The sequence below is a fragment of the Solea solea genome, chromosome 20 (genome assembly GCF_958295425.1).
Source record: "Solea solea chromosome 20, fSolSol10.1, whole genome shotgun sequence".
NCBI classification, from domain to species: Eukaryota; Metazoa; Chordata; class Actinopteri; order Pleuronectiformes; family Soleidae; genus Solea; species Solea solea.
Genome location: NC_081153.1, coordinates 4,651,945 through 4,672,700, shown reverse-complemented (window position 1 = coordinate 4,672,700; position 20,756 = coordinate 4,651,945). Strand labels below are relative to the sequence as shown.

The following is a 20,756-nucleotide window of genomic DNA, read 5'->3' as shown; positions in this document are numbered from 1 at the left end:
TAACTCTATTTACACAGTCATATTATGACTGAGACAGAGACTTTTACTCTAACCTCAGCCCAACTTTAAAATATGTCCGTAGCTTAAAGTGCAGTCATTTACATTATGGGGACAAAAATCAAATCCCTATAATGTACATTAGTACGCTTTTAAGGTGGAGACATGTATTAAAGTTGGGCTGAGGTCAGGGTTATTACGATTTCTTTGTTAATATGGAGCAAAGAAACCAGAAAATGTTCACATTTAAGAAGCTGAAAACTTGTTTTAATTCTTAAATTCAATCCGATTCATGATAATCAAAAATAGTCCATGGTTAATTTAGTAGTCGTATGGTAGTATTTTAACCATATAAACAACAACGACAATTTTCCAAACAGTTAACACATTTCCTCATCCATGAATCTTACTCTTACTATACAAATAATAATGTAAAAGCTTTTTAATGCATTTGCATGTCAAATATTTTATTTTGTTGTCGTACAGAGTTCATCCACTGGGTGGCACTAAGCTACAGGGTGAACAGGAAATAAGCTGCTCATGTTTTTTTGTCCGCTGTGTGCAACATAGTATGAATAGTTTAAAAGGTTTAAATGAAAGTTGTAGGTCACTGAAGGAAGGGAACACACTGTGTTTGTTTCCATGGCGCTGACGTCACTCGTCGCTGACGTCACCTGCTTATGAAACAGCCTGTCTGGATAATTGCTACACATATCCGCATTCTATCTGTGATTAAAAGTCAGATTTCACATGTGCACCTTTTCTTCTTCTGACAACGTCACTTTTTCCACTCGTGTTTGTCATTCCAGACATATTTTACTCAGCTGCAGATATCCAGTCTACGGAAGATTCAATTAAAAACAAACTAGCAAGTGGAAACTATTTAGTAAAAGCTCAGGATGAACGATAATAACTCAGGAAAGACCGCCATGCTTTGCAATGTAAAGATTTATTTACAAAAAAAAATGGCACAATTTGTTCCTCACATCTGAAAAACTGACACAACCAAACATGGAGAAAATATGCAGCAGTTGTTTTTTCTTTCCTCAGGAGTCCTCTTTCTCTTGATACCTGAAATACCAAAAAAGTACAAAAAATAAACAAGGACATTCGTATACACTGAATGTGAATGTTTGTCATTTACAATAACAACTTGATGGCCTGGATTTGTTGTTGTAGTGAGGCAACTTCAGGTTTTAAATGTTGCTCTGTGGAGATTTATGCTCTTTACGCTCATTTACAGCAACTCCATCAAGAATATTTAGAATTACTGCTCTGAAAACAGTCACTGCAGCTCCCAGTGTCCATATTTTCTTATGTGTATGTAAATATACAAAAAGCGGTTACCTGCAGTGTATACACGTGAAGAAGACCGTTTGTCCCTCGTCTGCAGATCTCATCTGCCTGGTGTGGTAAACCATCCCTTCTTTATTGCAACGAGAGCAGCGTCTGTCAATCTACAATGAGACGATGCCCTTCTTAATACGTCGTACAGCTGCTTTTTTTGTTGTTGTTGTCTCACGTAACAGTCGATAAGCAGCAGCTGCTCTGTTCTTACCACAGGTCCCTTCAGGTCAGAGTCCTCCACATCGTCCAGAGTCACTGCCGACTGCTCCACAGGGTTGAAGACGACAGTCGAGCGAATCTCCTGACCTGCAAACTCTGAATAAAACAAGTAAGAGGTCATCTGTTAAAAATAAGGTTTGCATACAGACTATTTCTCTATTTTAAATGGACGGTGAGGTGTTGGATTTGTTCATCTAGAGCCCAATTTCCACTGGATTGTGATAGTGGCTTCACATTCCCTCACAAACTCACAATAATTTATGATGAGCCGTTATCAGTATCATTCTGTCAACATCAGGTGTGTTGGAGCAGTGTGTTGTTCCTCTAAAACAAGGAGGGCAGAAACACTCAATCCTGGTCCTGGTAAGAATCTCTCCATCATAGTTTGAGAAATTAGGGCCAACAAAATACAGCAACAAACATTACAACAACCAAAGTGTGTGATGATGTCAGTATCTTTGGAGCACAGCGCAGGCAGACAGACAGACAGTTGTTACCTGCTACAGGGATGCAGAAGGAGCAGCGGGGACAGAGGACAGTGTCATGTATTCCTGGCAGAGGAAGGACAGACCCACACTCAGGACAGAAGTTAGGATTACCATCAAAACACGACATCTCATCTGTGAGAAAACACACACAGACAAAGTCAGTTAAACACTGATGATATACAGTCACATTACTGTCACATTATAGGTGGTTTCAACTAAAACTAAAAAAGTTCAAATATTAACATGAAAGTGCTTGTTTTTAACTAAAACTGATTGATTAGCTCGTACTAATAACATGCTAACACATAACATTAGCATGTGGAATAAAACCACTGCCGTTAGCAGCATATATCTCACTTTAGCAACATTGGCAGACATTAGTCGCGCAATTAGAGTTAATGTATTTACCTGTTTGGTTAAACTGAGTCTTAAATTAAAAAAAATGGACACTTTCCGTCAAGAGTCGCCTCTACTGTTGTGTTATTATCAGCATGGTTTTTGTACACTAGTGTAACATGCTCCTCCTGTCCTGTCTTTTTCTTAAGCAGCAGTTCAGCTTGCATCCAGTGTTTGGTGCATTACCGCCACCTAGTGCTCCGGAGTGGATTTAGACAGTAACCCCATTTTCCACTTTCCCTGAAACAAGCTCATGTCAGATATGGCGCCAATTACAGCGGGTATATGAGCTGTTTAAGAAGGTTGGGGGTAGTTTTATGTATTTGTATTTGAGTTATCATCCTGCAAAATTAATTAATTGTTAATAACTGTAGTTGTTAATAACTGTAGTGTTGGGACAGTTGAAGTGACAACAGTTGTCACTTCAACTGTTATAATATATATTTGTATATATATATATATGTGTGTGTGTGTGTATACAGTATATATACATACATACATACATTTACATAGCCACATGACACAAATCACATGGTCTCCTTACATATAAGACCCGCCTTCCTGCCTCTCGTATCTGATTGGTCAATGCTCCTCCACGCCCCACTGTGATTGGTTAAGAGAGGACGGCAGTAACTTAATTTTATCAGTGTTTTTTTGGGTATCTGCTACGCGTGGGCTCTTCCTGAGTCATGTGTTTTTGTTGTTAGAGTTCAATCTGACCACTCACTTATTGTCCTCCTTTCCTTTGCATTTCTGAGCACGAAGAAGCAACAATGCGGTGCTGGCTCATTGCAGTTGTTGTTGTTTTGTTGGCTGTCGTAGGTAAGAGACAACGCGTTGTTTGTCACTTACGTGTTTTTAGCTAGCTTTATGCTACAATAGCAGCTAGTCGCTGTTCACTAATGGCGAGTAAACCAAACCTATGTTAGAAATATGAGAAATATGAGAAATATGAGAAATTAGAATGGGCTTGCTCGTAAGGATAACTGTATACTCTCTTTTTAAACGACCAATGACACTATACAACACTGTAGAGTGTACTCTTTAATTAGGTAATGTGCAAAGGACATAATCATTGTTGTGCAGTGGGCCTGTAACAGCTGTTTGATTTGATAACTATTAAAGGTCAAATGTGTACATATAATTGTTTCTTTTTAATAAGTGTACATAGACCCAATTTCATTAACTCCAGGATGAGGCTTTTTATGTTTATATCAGGAGCTGCGTCAGCTCAGGTGGCCATTTTGGACCCACCATGTTTGTACATGTATCTTTACTTTGAGGCAGGATAAAGTAAAATATGTTTGTACAATGGGTCACAAAGAACATACCTCACCAATAAACGTTTTAGCTTCTCAAATGTGGATATGTTTGCTGTTAATTTGCTCTATAATGAGCCTAAATGGAATCATTTTCATTTGTGTAAAATAAAAAATGGAGGATATCATAAAGTAACAGATGAATTGTTAAATGTACAGATATTAAGAAGAAATAAACTAGGTCAGAAATGCCAACTGAAGCAACATTTCTTTCTCTTCTCTTTTAGCTGCAGAGGGAAAAGCGGTCCCTTCTCCTCCAGATTTTGGAAACAGCTATCATGTGAAAGGTAAATGTCATTCCAGCCAGAAGATTACACACTGACGTCTCTCTCTTTTCTCAGAATTTGACCTCATTACCCAACTTTCCCATTGCAGGAGTAATTTCTCTGCCTTATGCTGAGATCAACGAGCCGTTTGAGGCCTGGTTTGATCTGCCAGCAAAGTCCAGCAGAATAGACTACTACCATGGTAAGAGACTTTAAATCCTGCCTGTTTATCTGAAACCTGACCTGTATTCCTTCTTCTTGGTTGGATTAGTGATGTGAAACTGAGATCCTCTTGTGTCAGACAAGAGTGGTTCATAATCAGTCGCTCGGTTCATAAGCGTGAAGTGAAAAAGACTGACCATGCACTTTCTTGGAACTTGTGACTCGCATCAGAAATTCATGTGACTCTGAGCCTGAGTTTTGCAGCATTGGCTTTTTTATATAGATTATAAAGTTGATGCAAGCCTTGTAGATTTTTCACCATCCATCAATGACACCCTTTGCTGTTTCTTATGCCTTTTTAACATTCTAAACTCTGGATTGTGATGCCTCAAAACCATAATAAACTGTTTATATACTGCATGTATGTATTACTTTGTGCCTTGTGGCAAAGATATTTATTAAAAAAAGGAAAATAATGAGGAAAGGCACAGCAAGTAGGCAATAGTGTCATTTTAACATCTCCCATTTTTTTTGACGTTAAGGGCAAGTGTCGACATACCAGTTGGGGGCAGAGCCGCAGTGGGGCATCGCCTACAAGATCTCACCCGAGACCACGGAGGTGGAACTGAATGTGATGAAGTGCTTTCAGGTCAACGGAACACAGAATGAGACGGTCACACCTCAGGCGGCGCTGCCTGATATCCAGGGCTTCCAGGTGTGTGCGTACACATAAACACACTCTGTGTACTGTGCAGTTAACCACAGGGCAGACTTTAACTCCTGTAAAAGTCTTTCTAAAGGCACTTCTGTGTATACCAGTCCCCCTCATCCTGAACTCAAAATTATAATATTTAAATCACACTGAAATTAAACTCTGACTCCGTGCTCTTGATTAAACTCTCACTTTTTTGTCTCGTCTCATAAATAAAGATGTGGTTTCTCCCTGTAGTTCCTGAGGATGGAGTACTACGCAGGTTCCCTGTGTGAAGTTTGGCAGAACGTGACCACTGTGGGCTACAAGAAGAACATGTACACTCTGTGGGTGACCCACTCAGAGGGGGACAATGAGCCTGCCACACCCCTCCATTATGAGATGATGGGATACAACACACTGCTGGGCTCTCACTATGATAAATACTTGGTGGACTACAAGGAGTTCATTACTCATGTGGAGCCCAAAGTCTTCTCCCTGCCTGACGGTTTGTGTCTCTTTCCTTCTGTAGTTGAAACACTGGACGTAAAGAGCTTTAAAAGCATGAAGAACTTTATTTTATTTTATTTTTTTTAATTCCTCATAGAGATGAGCTGTGGGGGGTTTCCTGGTCCAGGTGTGGAGCACCACATGTTGGCCAACCCGATGAAAGATCTCATCCACACCACAGCGTCGGGCCACTCTCAGCGCATGTTCAGCCATTTCAAGGACAAGTTTCAGCGACAGTACAGCGATGAAAGAGAGCATGAAAAGAGGGAGCACGCTTTTGTTCATAACCTCAGGTGAGTGGACAGATCTGTCATTTAAAGTTGGTTTTAATTTCACTGTGTAAAAGTGCATTTGCAGTGTAGGTGATTGAGATTCTGAAATACTGACGTTTTGACACTAGGGTTGAACGATTTGGGGGAAGTAACAAATTGTGTTTTTTGTAATTTAATCGCCCTGTAGTCTTAATGTTAGCATTACCACATATTCCAATGCACGGGTGAGAAATTATGAGAGGTTTAGAGTTTCATTTTCTTGGTGCTACCACATGATTGTTTTCATATTTATTGCAATAAAGAGTTTCCATTAAAAGGATTTTTACATGATCTAATAAGTGTTTCCTCGTAGGTATGTCCACTCCAAGAACAGAGCAGGGCTGTCTTTCTCTCTGGCTCTGAACTCTCTGTCAGACCGCACCATGTCAGAGCTGGCCATAATGAGAGGGAGGAAAAGCGCAAAGACTCCAAACAGAGGTCTCCCTTTCCCCTCCGAGATTTATGAAGGGGTGGAAGTCCCCGATTCATTTGACTGGAGGCTTTACGGTACACACATATCTCTCTGAAATGGTTTATAAAGGTGCATCTGTCTGGCAGCACATAATCCCCATACTGTAGTTACATGTGCTCTTTTCCCCTTCAGGTGCTGTGACCCCAGTGAAGGATCAAGCCATATGTGGCTCCTGCTGGAGCTTTGCCACCACTGGAGCAGTAGAGGGCGCTCTCTTCCTAAAGGTGAAGTAGCTTTCACCACACAAACACTGGCCTGTGCAGACTGGGCTGCTTCCTAATCCTCTTTGATACACAGATTTTCTGAATCGATCGGTTTACAGGCATTTTTATCATTATTATTATTATTATTATTATTATTATTATTATTTTTAGCAGACAAAGTTGCAAAACTATTTTTAATTTCTTGATCTGTTTTTTTTTTTTTTTTTTTTTTTTAAATGTTAAAACCTGTTTCCAACCCCCAAAATGACAATGTCCTTAATTGTCTTGTTTATCCAGAATCTTCACATTTATGAAATTTAAATTACAGATGTTTTTTTTTTTTTTTTTTGAAACTGTTAAAATTCTACTTAGTAGTTAAATCGTTTAACTCTAAAAGTCTCCGGGGACCCGTTTCAGAAAGCAGGTTAAGTGAAAACTGTGAGTTAGTTAACCCTTAGTTTCACAAAGCCAGTTCAGCTTAAAGAGGAACTAACCCCTGTTCTGAAGCAGACTCCGCCCAATGCCTGATTTTAAAAATCTACAAAAAGTGGGCAGGGAGTTATCGGTGAGTGGGGGGATGAGTGAGCACTGCAGGGGCTTGACGATCGAGTGACTGCAAGTGCAAATGTGGCAGAGGCAGCTCACTGTGGTATTTCCTGTGGAAATACCATCTTAGAGCTGCATTCAGCGCGAGACACACATTTCAATAAGTTTACACACTCACACGCCACAGATGACATTTCCCACGCGATAAAAGTCACTGCAAATAAAATAATCTATGAAACGATGATGCGGAGGCAGATTGCTCTGCTTCGTTCATTCATACAGCTGTCTTGAATTAGTGACATATCAGCCAATCGGAAAATAGTATTCACTGTTGCTGGGCAGAATGGTCGCGCTCCGCTCTGGGCCATGCAGCTCAGCCAAGTTGCACTTCACTGCTGCTTGAGAGACTAGGTTCTTTTGGGGTTCTGCTCGCACAGAAATCCTCTGTAAATGCTGTAAACACAACAAACAGAGCAGTGTTTCACCCGACTGAATAAACAGGAGCACGCTGAGCTGTAGTAAAGTGAAGTATTATGTGGTGTCAACACATATTTTTTTCTGTAAACTGGACGTTTTATTTTCAGACTTCCTCTCCCGCTCGTGCTGAATATCTGCCAGAAATACGAATTAATGAAATGTTATGTCTTTCAGAACATTGAAATCCCTATTAGGTGTTACTTCCAGTGTGCAAACTATACCGCAGCTTTTGGGGGTTGCGGGACGGATGCTTGCGTGCGCCTCATAGCAAGGACTTGTGGTGTATTTCCACCGGCTCTACTCACCTTGGCACGGCACGACACGGTTTACAAAAAAGTGCCTACTCAACACAACGCATCCATTATCACAAGCCTGTACGTCTACTCGCCTTAAGTCAGTACATATCACCACATATCCAACCTCCACACACGCATCAAATCAATCAAAAAACAATATTTTAGAGAACTCCCAAAATCTCACAAATCATGTTTCCAGGGGAGCTCATGTCTCGTTAAGGGGGGGTGAGACTCCCCTGGCTCCCCCGTCGTTCGCACCCTGGTTACTTCCTTAGCCTGCCCAAGGACTTTCTTTGATACGAGCGCTTTATGATGAATATATCATGGATGTGGACAACACTGACTCTGTGCACATTAAGACTGTCGCATTGTTTTACTGTGTGTTACTGTGGGCTAATCCCTGTAGACACTCCCTTGTAATGTAGACCTCATGTGTCAGGTTGTGAAATGTTCCAACTTCCTAGCATAGATCACATCATGCTGGAGATTATAGCTGATGTGAATATTTCTGATGCAGCTGGAAACTCTTTAACTTCACTGTAGTTTAGAAGTGACCCTTTGAGTTTCACTGCAGACAAAATCTCAATGTGCTTTGACAGCATTTTATATTTACACGAAATATAGTCATGAAATGGTGTTGAGCAAGATGTTTTAATGTAAAATAGTGAGTCAGTTTAAAAATGTACTCTTCAGTTGGACTTTATAATCATAGGTCCATAAGTAAACTATGTTTTTATCAGTTTGATCCATATTCTCATCTTCAGTTTCTCTCCCCGTCAGGTTACAGCTGAATAAATATCAAATCAAATGTAACATATGTGTAGGACTGCAGCATTTATCTTGCATTAATTAAATGAAAGTCTGTGAAATGATGAATGAGTGGATTACACTGTATAAGATAGTGTTCATTTATTGACCCGTCTTCACATAAATGTTAATATTTCTGCTCCACTGGATTAAAGTGGAGGCTGTGCTCTTTGTTCACCCGTTGCCATGGTGAATAGTTGTTCTCCATCGATGATGGCTTTTTTCATTCCCAACGCACACGCTTAACTCTGAGTGAACATACTCAGAGTTGATTAAACTAACGCTGATCAGCTGTTCTGGAACTGAAAACTCAGTTTGACAGCTCAGAGTTGGTCAACCTAGAGTTAAGGTTTTAACTCTGAGTTTGTTGAACCTGCTTTCTGAAATGGGCCTCGGGTCATGAGGTTGTGAGACTGTGGAGGCTGAAAATATTATTATTTTTTATTTTTTTTTTAAGAGGGTTTGATTCCCGCAGTGCAAAAACGAGTTCATAATATTCACACTCTGTTTGTTCTGGATCTTTCAGACGGGCTCCCTGCAGGTTCTGTCTCAGCAGATGCTGGTCGACTGTTCCTGGGGTTTTGGCAACAACGGCTGTGACGGCGGAGAGGAGTGGAGAGCGTACGAGTGGATCATGAAACACGGCGGCATCGCCACGATGGAGACGTACGGAGCCTATATGGGAATGGTGAGAAGAGAACATGTGATGCCTTTTTACTTGTTGCAGTCAAAATAATACATTTTCAGTAAAACGCCCCTGCGCTGCTGCTGTATACACACAAACCCTCCCTTAGTCAGGTCTGATATTATTGCTTGATCAAGCTCGTTTTCAGATGAAGGATACAGCATTAAAATATTGTTGGATAATTTCTGTTACTGAAACTCGAACGGAGACAGAAAAACCAAAAGAAATCAGCAAAAGTGACTTTAACTTGAGATAAATTCCTAAAATCTGTCCACCTGCAGCCCCTTGGCCAATAATGTGCAAATATAACGATAATTTCTGTCTGTCTAATCATTTTGTTTATTTTTTTTATGATAATCCGGCAGACGAGTGGTTCCTTTTAGACACATTTGTTTTGTTCTGCCTTGAGGTGACATGTCATTTCATCTGGTGCCAACTAAACTTAACAGTGCGTTAAGTTTAGTTGGCACCAGATGAAATGACAGGTTCTATTATTTCTAAGTGGGGGGAAAAAAGACACTGAAGCCCCTTAAGACATTTTCTCACGATTGCAATGATCCTCTGATTAACCTTCAGTCAGTTTGATGTTTCTGTATTTTTTTGTGGTCCTTTTGTAGACGTCGCATTAACCGTATGATTCCCATTCCCTGCTGAACTTGTGTTTATTCTGAGAATATGAGACATGTTTTGTGAGTAACTGTAGAACAAGTCTCCATAGGTTCAAGCTTTTTTTTTTTTTTTTTTTTTTTTTTTCTTTTGTAAAAAATATTCTTCCCCCTCTGAACAGAATGGATTTTGCCACTTGAACTCATCTCAGCTCACCGCACGCATCCAGAGCTACACCAACGTCACGTCAGGAGACGCAGAGGCCCTCAAGGTGGCGCTCTATAAGAACGGCCCTGTGGCCGTTAGTATCGACGCTTCGCATCGATCGTTTGTTTTCTACAGCCACGGTGTTTACTACGAACCTGCCTGTGGTATGTTTACTTCTTTGCTTTTTTTTTTTTTTATTTATTTTATTATTTTAAACCGAAAGCACTTTTACTCTCTCTGAAACTCCACCTCTTGTTTTTCAGGTAACACCACTAATGATTTAGACCACGCCGTGCTTGCGGTGGGTTACGGCAGCCTGGACGGGGAGCCATACTGGTTGGTTAAGAATTCGTGGTCCACGTACTGGGGCAACGACGGCTACATCCTCATGTCTATGAAGGACAACAACTGTGGCGTGGCCACTGACGCTACATACGTGACTCTGGCGTAGACGGTTCGCTCCACGTTCTCGATCGTGTTTGTTAAAGCTGCAGTTGGCAGAATCACTGGAGAAATAATTGACGGGGTTTCATCGGCAGGTGTTTTGGGATCACCACTCCCTCCTGAGCTCATCTCTTCACTCATTTTTTTTTTTTGGGCATTTTGAATTTAAATACATAATTAAAATGCTTGGTTACATTTCTTTGATATGGACTTCCTGCACAATACTATTTTCAACACCGGTTTCATTCTCTGGCTGTTTTTCCAACTCCTCATCAAGTCTTAAATGAAATTCACACTCACTCAGACTTGTTGGATCAAATCAAACTTTATATTCGTTTACCACCAAATCACAATGTACAAGGCACTTTACATCAAGTCAAACCGCACGCTGCATGCTTTACGGCTCAATGACACTGAGATGAACTCCTAAGGTACTGAAACTTGAAAGTGAACGTCCTCTTCAGAACCCAGTCTAAAGTTTGGTTGGTACAAGTGTAGAGTATGTAAGTTCGATACCGAGCCCTACTCGTTCTATGTAGAGGTGATCTATTTAGCCGATGTTGACTTGTGTTTACGGCATTTATTATACACGTCCAACTCTCTAAACTGTTTTGTGATTGGTCAAAACCTTCTCTCCTTCTGCACCTTTAGCTGTGAGACTAATCGGAGTGAGAATTGTTGTTTTTGCTCTTTAAGATCACTTGATTTACGTTCTCTTATGTGACTTGCACAGAGCCCTCTTTGCTCTAAAACATGGGTGGGGCCGCACAGGTACAGTGCCTTTGTTGTACAAATGTCCAGTTGTACATGTTTTTTTGTGATTTGTATTGTTGCAAATGCACAGGGCAAAAATAAATGTTCTAAGAAGAAAAAACTTTTTTTTTTTTTAACGCTTAATAAGAAATGAGCTGGTTAAAGTTAGTTGTCAAAGTTAGTATGGCAAGTGATTCATCAAAACGAAGTCCTACACAATATAAAATCACATTTCACTTACTGAGAACTACAGAAGAACTACTCAATGAAAAGCAGAATTAAGTTTTCATTCTCTTGGCTCGACTGTTATAAAATGAGTATGAAATTACACAAACAGTATTAAAAAGAGTTTTATGAGTTGCCAAATCTGCAGTAAATCCTTAAACTCCTGAAGAATAAAAGTCCCTGAGATAATCGACAGATTACGATGATACACGCTGCATTTAAGAGGGAGTGACCGTCTGCTTAGGCTCTAAAGCTCTAATCTCGTTCTTCAGATCAACACAGATTGACTAACTAAAAATTGCTTTAAACCCAATTCTCATGAAGTGAATGTAAAGTATTGAGACATGTGAACAACATGTTATGAACGTCAATGTCACGTCTGGCTCGCTAGACGTCGCAGCTCCTCCTCCTCTGTGCTCTTGGCCACCTGGCTCAGACCCTCGCATATCTCACGGTTGTCCTTGGTGACGTGAGGCCTGCAGGAGACGAAACACAAAGAAGACTGTGAGCTTGCTCACAGAGACTGAGGTCTTCACGTGGGAACAAACGTGGTGATAAATAACTTAAATCACTCTGCTCAGGGTCACAGAGGCTGAGAGCTCCAATATACGTGAAGCGTAGTAACACAGATGGTGGTTGTTGTTTTTGTGAAATAGATCTTACAAAGATATTCCAGTTTCCTAACTACCTCTGTCAGAGTTTGTCCTCCTGTTAGCGACTTCTTGTCTTCAGTCTTTGGCGGATCAATCTGAATTTCGTAACATCCATTGAATGTTGGTAAGACTCTACCCACTATGAAATATTGCTGGTCTTCCCAGCCAAGCCAACGATGCATCATAACATCTGCATTAATATCGACTCCCTATCTCTGGCTCCTTCCAAGATGGCAATAAACTTCGGTGTCATGGCTGATGACCAGTTGACCTTTACAGATCATGTCAACAGGCTGCCTAGCTTCTAGTACAAGCTTTGGTCATCTCCCACCTCGTCTACTGCCTCCCGACCAGTGCTGTGAAACCCCTACAGGTGGTCCAGAGTGTGTTGGCACCTAAAAGGCCACATGAACTCCACTGGCTACCCTTAGCCACCCGCATAAAATTCAAATCACTGATGCTAGCCTACAAAGTGCTTCATGGGTCTGCTCCCACCTTAAAGGCTTGTGTTACGTTGTCGTCTGGCGGTGCCAACACCCCGCACAAGACATTCCAGACTCTTTTCGTGTGTCGCTCCACGCTGGTGGAATGACCTACTGAGTGCTACCAGAACAGAGGCATCCATGGACCCTGTCCATCTTAAAGAAGCTCTTGAAGGCCCAGCTCTTCCAAAAGCATCTTCTGTCTGAGCACTTACCTTACCCCCTCCCCTGCACTCTCACCCTCTGTCAGTCCACTCTTCCTATCTAGTGGAGTTCTTTCCAAGACTTATTCTCTGTAGCTTGTTCCTCTTTTGTTTTTCTAAATGCTTAAATCTCTTGTCGAAAGTTTCCTCCAGATCTGATCCAGATTATGGATTATTATGTGGCAGAACAGAGGGTTGTAATACCTCGTGTCCCAGTTCTCGGCGTCCTCCACCGTGTCAGGTAGAGGTCTGTCTGCAGTTTCGGGCAGGGCCAGGGCCAGCGCAGCTCCCAGCAGTGTGGACGTACCAAAGATGACCAGAGGGGCCGTGGGGCTGTGGACGCTCAGCATGCTGATCACGGGCGCCAACACGCCGCCCACTCTGGCAAACATAGACGAGATGCCTATTCCTGTTTGCCTGTGGATATGCAGGAGAAGATTTAAGAGCAGCTTTTTAGAGCTGGATTTATAAATAATAATTGTTGGTGAGGCGGGAAATTAACAGCAAACATGTCCCACCGTAACACCGTGGGGAATATCTCAGCAGTGTACACATAAATGACAGCAATGGAAGCCGTTATGCCAAACTTCCCAACCATAGCGAGTCCAGCCAGGAGATTAGGATTATCTACAAACATAGGGGAAGAGAAATTAGAAATTATACCAGTGATAACAATCATTTACACATTCCTGTCATATACGTACACTAGTTAATGCAGACTTTCTATATGAATATCCTCTTTTATCAAGATCCAATACTTATTTTAATAGGAATATACTCATATTCGGACTATTTGTGACGGCATTTCTGATACACCTAATATGATTTTGAAAAAGCAACATGTTTTAAAGTTTTCATATTTCAAGAACGGTTGATGACACGGATAAAAAAAGGCTTTCAGGAACTCCCACGTTAAAATGTGTGAAAACGCCAAAGTTGAGTTTTAACATGGGAGTCAATGGGAGGTTTGATCAGAACTCGCTGCACTTTTGGGTGATTTTAAGAAAAACCTCAAATCATATGAAAGTGAAAACAACACACAGGGTTAGACAACAACCAAAGCAAAGTTTTTTATGTTAAAAATGTCTGTGTAGGTTGGAAATTGTGGGCAGGAGAAGTTTGTTTGAAGATTTTTGTGGTTATTTTCATAGACCACAGCTAGAGTGTGCCACTCTAACGGGTGCAATACACACTCATTATAAAACATGAAAACGTCCAAAACCTAAACTGCGATTGTTTAAAAACCGTAATAGGTATCAAAACTTTGATATAGGTGAGAAAAGTCCCAAGTCTTTTGACCCGTTTAAACTTTCAACCACGTCTCTACGTTAAAGTATGACGACACTGTGAGGCTCCAAAATGCGCTGGGTTCTGATTCTTTTTTCAACTGTTTTCCATTCGTGTGTATGTGGAAATTATTTTTTGCAGTTTTTGTCTGATTAAACTGCACATTTTGATACAGGATGTGTGGGTTTTTTCTCAAAACTGCTTAACACTCTAAATCAGGGGTCTCAAACTCAAATGACCTGTGGTCCACTGGCAGTCTCGTCTGGTCAGTCGGGGGCCAGTCAAGTAAAAAAAAAAAAAAGCCCAACTTTTTTGGGAAAAGCAACAGTTGCAGTGGACGTTATGAGCTCATATCAATAATATGCCATATTAATTCCTTTTTTTTTACATGTACTCTATTGCCTCGTGTGAGCTTTTATCCATTATTCTGTACAGCACTTTGGTCCACTGTGTTTGTTTTAAAGTGCTTTACAAATAAAGTTGGATTGGATTGGATAATTTCAAAATGTAAGTGGTTGTTTTAATACGCAACAATAAAAAAACATATTTATGATGCAAAATTAATCTATTCATTTAAAAACAAAAACATAGAAATGACTCGTTACAACTTGACATTGTTTGGAGGTCCACTTGAAATCGATTGGAGGGCCACATGTGGCCCCCGGGCCGCCACTTTGAGACCCCTGCTCTAAATACATGTTAGAACATTGCAGTAAGTTTTACCAAAACTCAGTGAGTGTGCTGAAGGTAAAGCTAAAGATATTTAATTGTGCGACTGTCTGAATGTCTGTCCCACCTGCAGGGACCGTGAGTATGAGCAGACAGGCCACGCCTCCCACTGCCATGAAGCCGCTCTGGGAGAGTCGGCGGCTGAAGGGCAGCGTGAGCAGGACCAGAGAACGCGCCGGGATCTCCACCAAGCCAAAGACAAACTGGGTCAGGTAGAGGTCGGTCCCTAAGCTGGACACGCCCAGTGAGAGGCTGTAGTACACCAGCACGTTCACACACCTGTGGTTACAATAAGGCATTATTAATTTAATAATAATAATAATAATAATAATTATTATTATTATTATTATTATTAAAACAGAGACAAGAGAGAGAAAATAACCAAAGATGTGATAGAAATGTTTACCAGAGGTAGAACAAGATGAGGGACCTCTTCCTCATCTGAGGTGTTCGAACCAGATCCACCACAGAGTGACTTCGCTTCTCCTCACCTAAAATCTCACAGTTCTCAAAGTGACACACAAAGACTTCTGTTTTTACTTTTGTCAGAGCAAATATCAACCAAAACAACAACAGAAAACTGATCTTATTCGCATTTTGTACACATTGTGTACATAGGTCAGTCCTCTGTGTCTCAGTCACATTAGGCTTACTATTCTAAATATCTATGGGACAACAGTGACACTTGTAGTTTTTAAAGTTTAAATAATAAATCATGTTAAAAACGCCCTATAGTTATATTAATCTTAAAGCTAGTAGATTAAATATTCCACTGTCTTTGTCTGATCCTTCACCCTATCACCAAACCTCATTGTACACTGGTCATGTAGTTTTTTTGTAGTTATCTTAGTAAAAAATAAACAAACAAACACAATTTACAGATTTAAAGGAGTAAAAACGAGTCAGGCTCACCTGTGCAGCCGGAGGTAAAACTCTGCCGTTAACACGTGCGGCCTCGTGGAGGAGAGCGACGGCTTCGTCTCTCCTGTTTTTGGCCAACAACCATCGGGCGGACTGAGGCACCACCCTGACCACAGACAGACGGACAGACAGACGGACAGACAGACAAGGAGTAAGAGCTGAGAGGCAGATGAAGGTCACAGAGAAAGACAGTTCATGTATGTAAGGAAATGAAAGGTGTGATTTCCCACCATATATAGAATATGAGGAGGAAGCCTGGGGCTGATATGGCCAGCTGCAGCTTTCTCCAGTCTCGTATGAGATATGCTACGCCTGCTATCAGCATGTAGCCCAGTCCAAAGGCGTAGTCTGTGAGGATGCCGGCCAGCATGCGTCTCTTAGTGCACGTCCACTCAGTGCCTGGACAATATGGACAATAATCAATACAGATAGCACAATGTTTCTCAATGTTTCTCAATGCTGCTAAAACTGCATCATGCATTTGTCACTTTAACGCTTTCATTTCATTGTGTTTTACTGTTACTTGCTGTTTGTCGTTTATTATGTTGTTTAGATTTAGATCTTTATTACTTAGTATGCATATATATATATATATATATATATATATACATGTGTATAGTCTGTACATACTAGAGTATTACACTACAATACTACAAGAATTTTTGGGGGTGGGGTACAGCGGTACAATCAGGGCGTAGCCCGGGTGTGTGGGATCTGTTGCTATACGTCTGGCCCCCCTCTCTGGACTCAGGCAGTGTAAACTGAGTCCAGATCTCATAGACGGCATCCCACAATCCCCTGTGCCGTCCTCACCACCCTGGCTAAGTTCTTCCTGTCCCATGCTGCTGCAGCTGCCGTACTCAGGGTTACATTTCACTGTGGGTTATATGAGTGTCATGATGCATGTGACAAATAAAACTCTTCAATCTTGCTTTAGGAGCACAGGACAGCACAGGACAGGACAGGACAGGACAAGAGAGGACAGGACAGGACAGGAGAGGACAGGAGAGGACAAGGGTTCATGCTCTGGCTTTGGACAGGAAGTAGCACAAAACAACGTGAGACGTTACAACACTTATATGAACTTATATGTTTAATTAGATATTTGCTCTAATGTTTACATTGTGCTTTTATTGTTCACAGGGTTCCCACACCTTGGTTGGACATTAAATTCAAGGACTTTCAAGGGTCAATTCCCTCAAATACAAGGACCGAATTTGCTAACACAGCTTCATTAAGAAGGGAGGACAACTTGTAACTTTTATTGATTTGCTTTTAAGTGCTTTTCCTTGAGATCTTGGTCAAAGTCTGTCTCGAATGTAATTTGTCTTTGGTGAGACAGAGATCTTGAACTTTTCATTTCCCAGGCCTCATCACTTCGTCATTTGCTCTCTCTCTATTTACTTAACTTTACTCGCTAGTTGTTCTGCACGGAAACGTCAACGGCAGAGAGAGAGAGGGAGAGAGAGAGGGAGAGAGGGAGAGTGGACAGTGTCCACATCAACGCTAGTAATTAAGACTCAACGTTTGTCCTGCGTAGGCCTCGTCTGAGCACATCAAGCAGGGCATGAATCAGTAGGTGGCGTTGTAACAAACCTAAATATCAACACAATTCAAGCTCTTTCAATGACCCATGTCTATGTTTGGTTGTTCACAAACTTTCCAAGGATTTCAAGGACCTGTGGGAACCCTGTATTCTTTATTTTGATTTCATTTATTTTCTTTGTGTTGTCTAAAGTAAAGTGTAATGTGTCATGATGGCTTTCATATAATCTTATTATTATTGTTATTCACCAGTTCCATGACGTGTTATGCTGGTTGATTCCTGTATAGTGTGTCAAAAACCTACGGACCCACTCACTCTACACCACGACTACATCAGTGTGTTTTTGTGTTTATTATCAGTGACCGCACCGAGGACGAAGGCGTTGATGATGACTCCGGATATCGTGGTGCCGACGGCAAAGCGGAGAGACACGTACACGAGGAAGTTGGGCGCGAAAGCGACGGCGACTCCAAACACGGTTTGCAGAGCGATGGACAGCAGCAGGACAAAACGCCGGCCATACCTGGAGGGACAGAGGGACGAGACATGAGTGGACGTGAGAAACGTCACTTTGTGCCTAATGTTACAAATGTTTATGATATTTATGATATTTCAGGGACATTTTCTCCCACAAGAAGCAACGACTGTATATTTGTGAAATAAGAACTGTGTTATTGTGACAAGACAGTTCACAGTTAAAGGTCCAGTGTGTAAGAAGTGTTGACATATGTGCGCTAAGGGAACTACGGTGGCCTTAACGTACCATAAAGGATGGAAACACTTTCTCAACTTTCTTCACTCTTTCACTCTACCAAGTCTCTGCTGCTTCCTCCTCCTCCTCCTTCTTCTTCTTCTTCTTCTTCACTGGTTTATTAAAGGCAGAGCTGCTGTAGAAACATGACAGTGCAGAAAAAGCACGTCCCCTCACCTTAAGTGCATATTAAAGGCTTATTTTAAGAGATCTTAAGAGACCCTTCTTCCATGACTGTGTTTAAACGCATACACAGATGCTATAGATGACAAATATATATAGTGTAATTTCTTTCACTTTCACCAACTATGGAAACACACCTGAGCAAAAATAAATCAATTTAAAAAAAAAGAAAAAAAAGAAAATCAGATTGAATTTGTGAAATTTGGAAATGTGTCTTATTCAAAGTTCACTTGGCTCATTTTGTTCAAGAAAAATGAAATAAAAATGGTCTATTTTGTGACTTCTGCATATTTATTGCTTATTATGAAGAAAAAGCCTAACCTACAAACACCCCCCCCCCCCCCCCCCCCCAGGACGTCCATATATGGAGTTGTGTATTATTCCCTTCGGCACAGAGCTGTGATTAAATCAATCAAACACTTTCACAAACGTACTTTGTTCCCCAGTAATCAGCCTAATTTGACCTTTATCTTTTTAAAGAAAAGCTGTTATAAGGAAAACAAGGACATCAAACTCCAGGACATCAGCTGTGCCTGTGTCTGCAGAGACGTGCACAACGTTACCTGTCAGCCATGGCTCCAAACACCGGAGCTCCCACCAACAGACCAAACATGTAGATGGAGGAGCCGAGGCTGTTTAGTCCAGATCTGTCGCACACCAGGTCCCACTGGAGCAAGATGGGGAAACTCGGCAGTTACTGTAAGACGTTCACATGGACCCTCTTCCCTTGGTATGATTTGTTTAATCTGAAGGTAATCTATAAACTATCAAGTCTCAAAAGAAATCACACATAACACAAATTACAGGCTACAGGGAGTGGAGATAAAGAAGGTGGAGGATTTGAAGTATTTAGGGTCAACAGCCCAGAGCAGTGGAGATTGTGGAAAAGAGGTGAAGAAACATGTTCAAGCTGGTTGGAATGGGTGGAGAAGGGTCAGGGGTAATGTGTGATAAAAGACTATCAGCCAGAATGAAAGGAAAGATATACAAGACAGTGGTGAGACCAGCGGTGCTGTATGGTCTAGAGACAGTGGCACTGAGGAAAAGACAGGAAGCAGAGCTGGAGGTAGCAGAGATGAAGATGTTGAGGTTCTCTTTGGGAGTGACGAAGATGGATAGGATCAGGAATGAGTCAATCAGAGGAACAGCACGTTAGATGTTTTGGAGATAAGGTCAGAGAGGCCAGAATGAGATGGTTTGGTCATGTACAGAGGAGGGATAGTGAGTATATTGGTAGAAGGATGCTGGGGTTGGAACTGCCAGGCAGGAGGTCCAGAGGAAGACCAAAGAGAAGGTTTATGGATGTAGTGAAAGAGGACATGAAGTTAGTTGGTGTGAGAGAGATGGATACAGAGAACAGGGTGAGATGGAGGAGGTTGATTTGCTGTGGCGACCCCTGAAGGGAGCAGCCCAAAGGAAAAGAAGACACTTGAGTGTTATTAGTGACTTTCTTAAATTAGATTTTTTCATATACAGTATTTCATTTATAATGTTTAATGTATTTCACAATGCAAAACCAGGAAAAGTCGTCACAGATACTGTCTATACTTTGTGTCATGTCATCATATTTAGATGTAATATTTATTTATTATTTATTGTAACAGCCTTAGTTACAATGCTCAACAATGTCAATATATTACTTGCTGTTATAGTCTTTTATTTATTTATTTATTAGGGAGTTTACGGCTGTTTGTGGTTTACAGATTCACCACACGTTGAAAATAAGTACAAATGAACAACTTTAATTTAATGAATAATTTCATTAATAAATAACAGCCAAACCTTTGTGATTTTACTGCCCTCTAAAGCCAAGAGTGACACTGGGTTTGTGTAAACAACATAACTATAGTGTTACATTTGTATCATAACATAACAACATTACATTTGTATCAATAATAGTCTGAGGTGGTGGGAGAGGGCCCCCCAAAATCTAATTCAGTTTAGGCCCCCATAAAGGCTTGGGCCGGCCCTGTTATCATGCATTTTTAGCTCAATATTAAATTTCCATCTGTTTTCACGTTATAATTATGAAAGTGTACCTCAGTGACAGTAGTGCTCTGGAATGTCTCGTGGCTGTACACCCACCCATGGGCGCACGGCGCGCGCTCATCGCCAGTCCGGTTGAGTACGCACGGGGACTCGTTGGAGAGGCTGAAGTTCGGGCTGAATGTGCCCGGAGACAGGCTCTGATTGCCGGTGTGTCGGCAGTGATGCGGCGGCGTGGCTCCCGTGAAGATGCTCGCCATCATATGGAAGGCGAGCAGGATCTGAGGCAAACAAATCCACACGTAGAGAATTCTCTGGTATTTACCGAAACCTCCCACGGCGGAGAGGATCTGGTCGAAATTCATTGTGGGGTAAGATCAAATAAAAAGTAGGTAAATGTGGAGACAGAGACAGAGACAGAGAGGTCTTCTGGTGGTGGAGACCAGGCTCAAGTCTGGAGGTAAACAATCACTATTGTTCACTCAGTTCTTCTGCAGGCGACCAACCTCCACCGTCCTCGCGTGGAAACGTCTAATCTCCTCAGACAAGGTCCACGCAGCTGTGGGGAAAACCTGGGAAGTGTAAGTA

At 41.4% G+C, this 20,756-nt stretch overlaps 3 protein-coding genes across 3 annotated transcripts; 1 reads left to right on the top strand and 2 right to left on the bottom strand.

Annotated features, from left to right (window-relative positions):
- Window positions 1-927: 927 nt before the first annotated feature.
- Window positions 928-2,609, bottom strand: polr1h (RNA polymerase I subunit H). The gene is made up of 5 exons (XM_058619461.1): window positions 2,460-2,609; window positions 2,061-2,183; window positions 1,556-1,659; window positions 1,345-1,454; window positions 928-1,068 (listed from the first exon to the last, which is right to left on the bottom strand). Exons 2-5 carry the CDS (start codon window positions 2,176-2,178, stop codon window positions 1,044-1,046), a joined length of 357 nt encoding a protein of 118 aa, XP_058475444.1. The 5' UTR covers window positions 2,179-2,183; window positions 2,460-2,609; the 3' UTR covers window positions 928-1,043.
- Window positions 2,610-3,084: 475 nt separating this feature from the next.
- On the top strand, window positions 3,085-10,653 carry zgc:110239 (uncharacterized protein LOC550326 homolog). The gene is made up of 11 exons (XM_058618560.1): window positions 3,085-3,269; window positions 3,994-4,053; window positions 4,142-4,234; window positions 4,737-4,909; window positions 5,144-5,393; window positions 5,493-5,688; window positions 6,020-6,213; window positions 6,311-6,402; window positions 9,034-9,195; window positions 9,980-10,169; window positions 10,269-10,653. Exons 1-11 carry the CDS (start codon window positions 3,221-3,223, stop codon window positions 10,454-10,456), a joined length of 1,647 nt encoding a protein of 548 aa, XP_058474543.1. The 5' UTR covers window positions 3,085-3,220; the 3' UTR covers window positions 10,457-10,653.
- An 881-nt stretch (window positions 10,654-11,534) lies between these two features.
- Window positions 11,535-20,647, bottom strand: si:dkey-166k12.1 (solute carrier family 22 member 13). The gene is made up of 10 exons (XM_058618559.1): window positions 20,222-20,647; window positions 18,746-18,849; window positions 17,617-17,771; window positions 15,933-16,101; window positions 15,694-15,808; window positions 15,188-15,288; window positions 14,849-15,060; window positions 13,284-13,392; window positions 12,970-13,182; window positions 11,535-11,903 (listed from the first exon to the last, which is right to left on the bottom strand). The coding sequence occupies exons 1-10, from the start codon at window positions 20,531-20,533 to the stop codon at window positions 11,801-11,803; spliced, it is 1,593 nt and encodes a 530-aa protein (XP_058474542.1). The 5' UTR covers window positions 20,534-20,647; the 3' UTR covers window positions 11,535-11,800.
- Window positions 20,648-20,756: the final 109 nt, after the last annotated feature.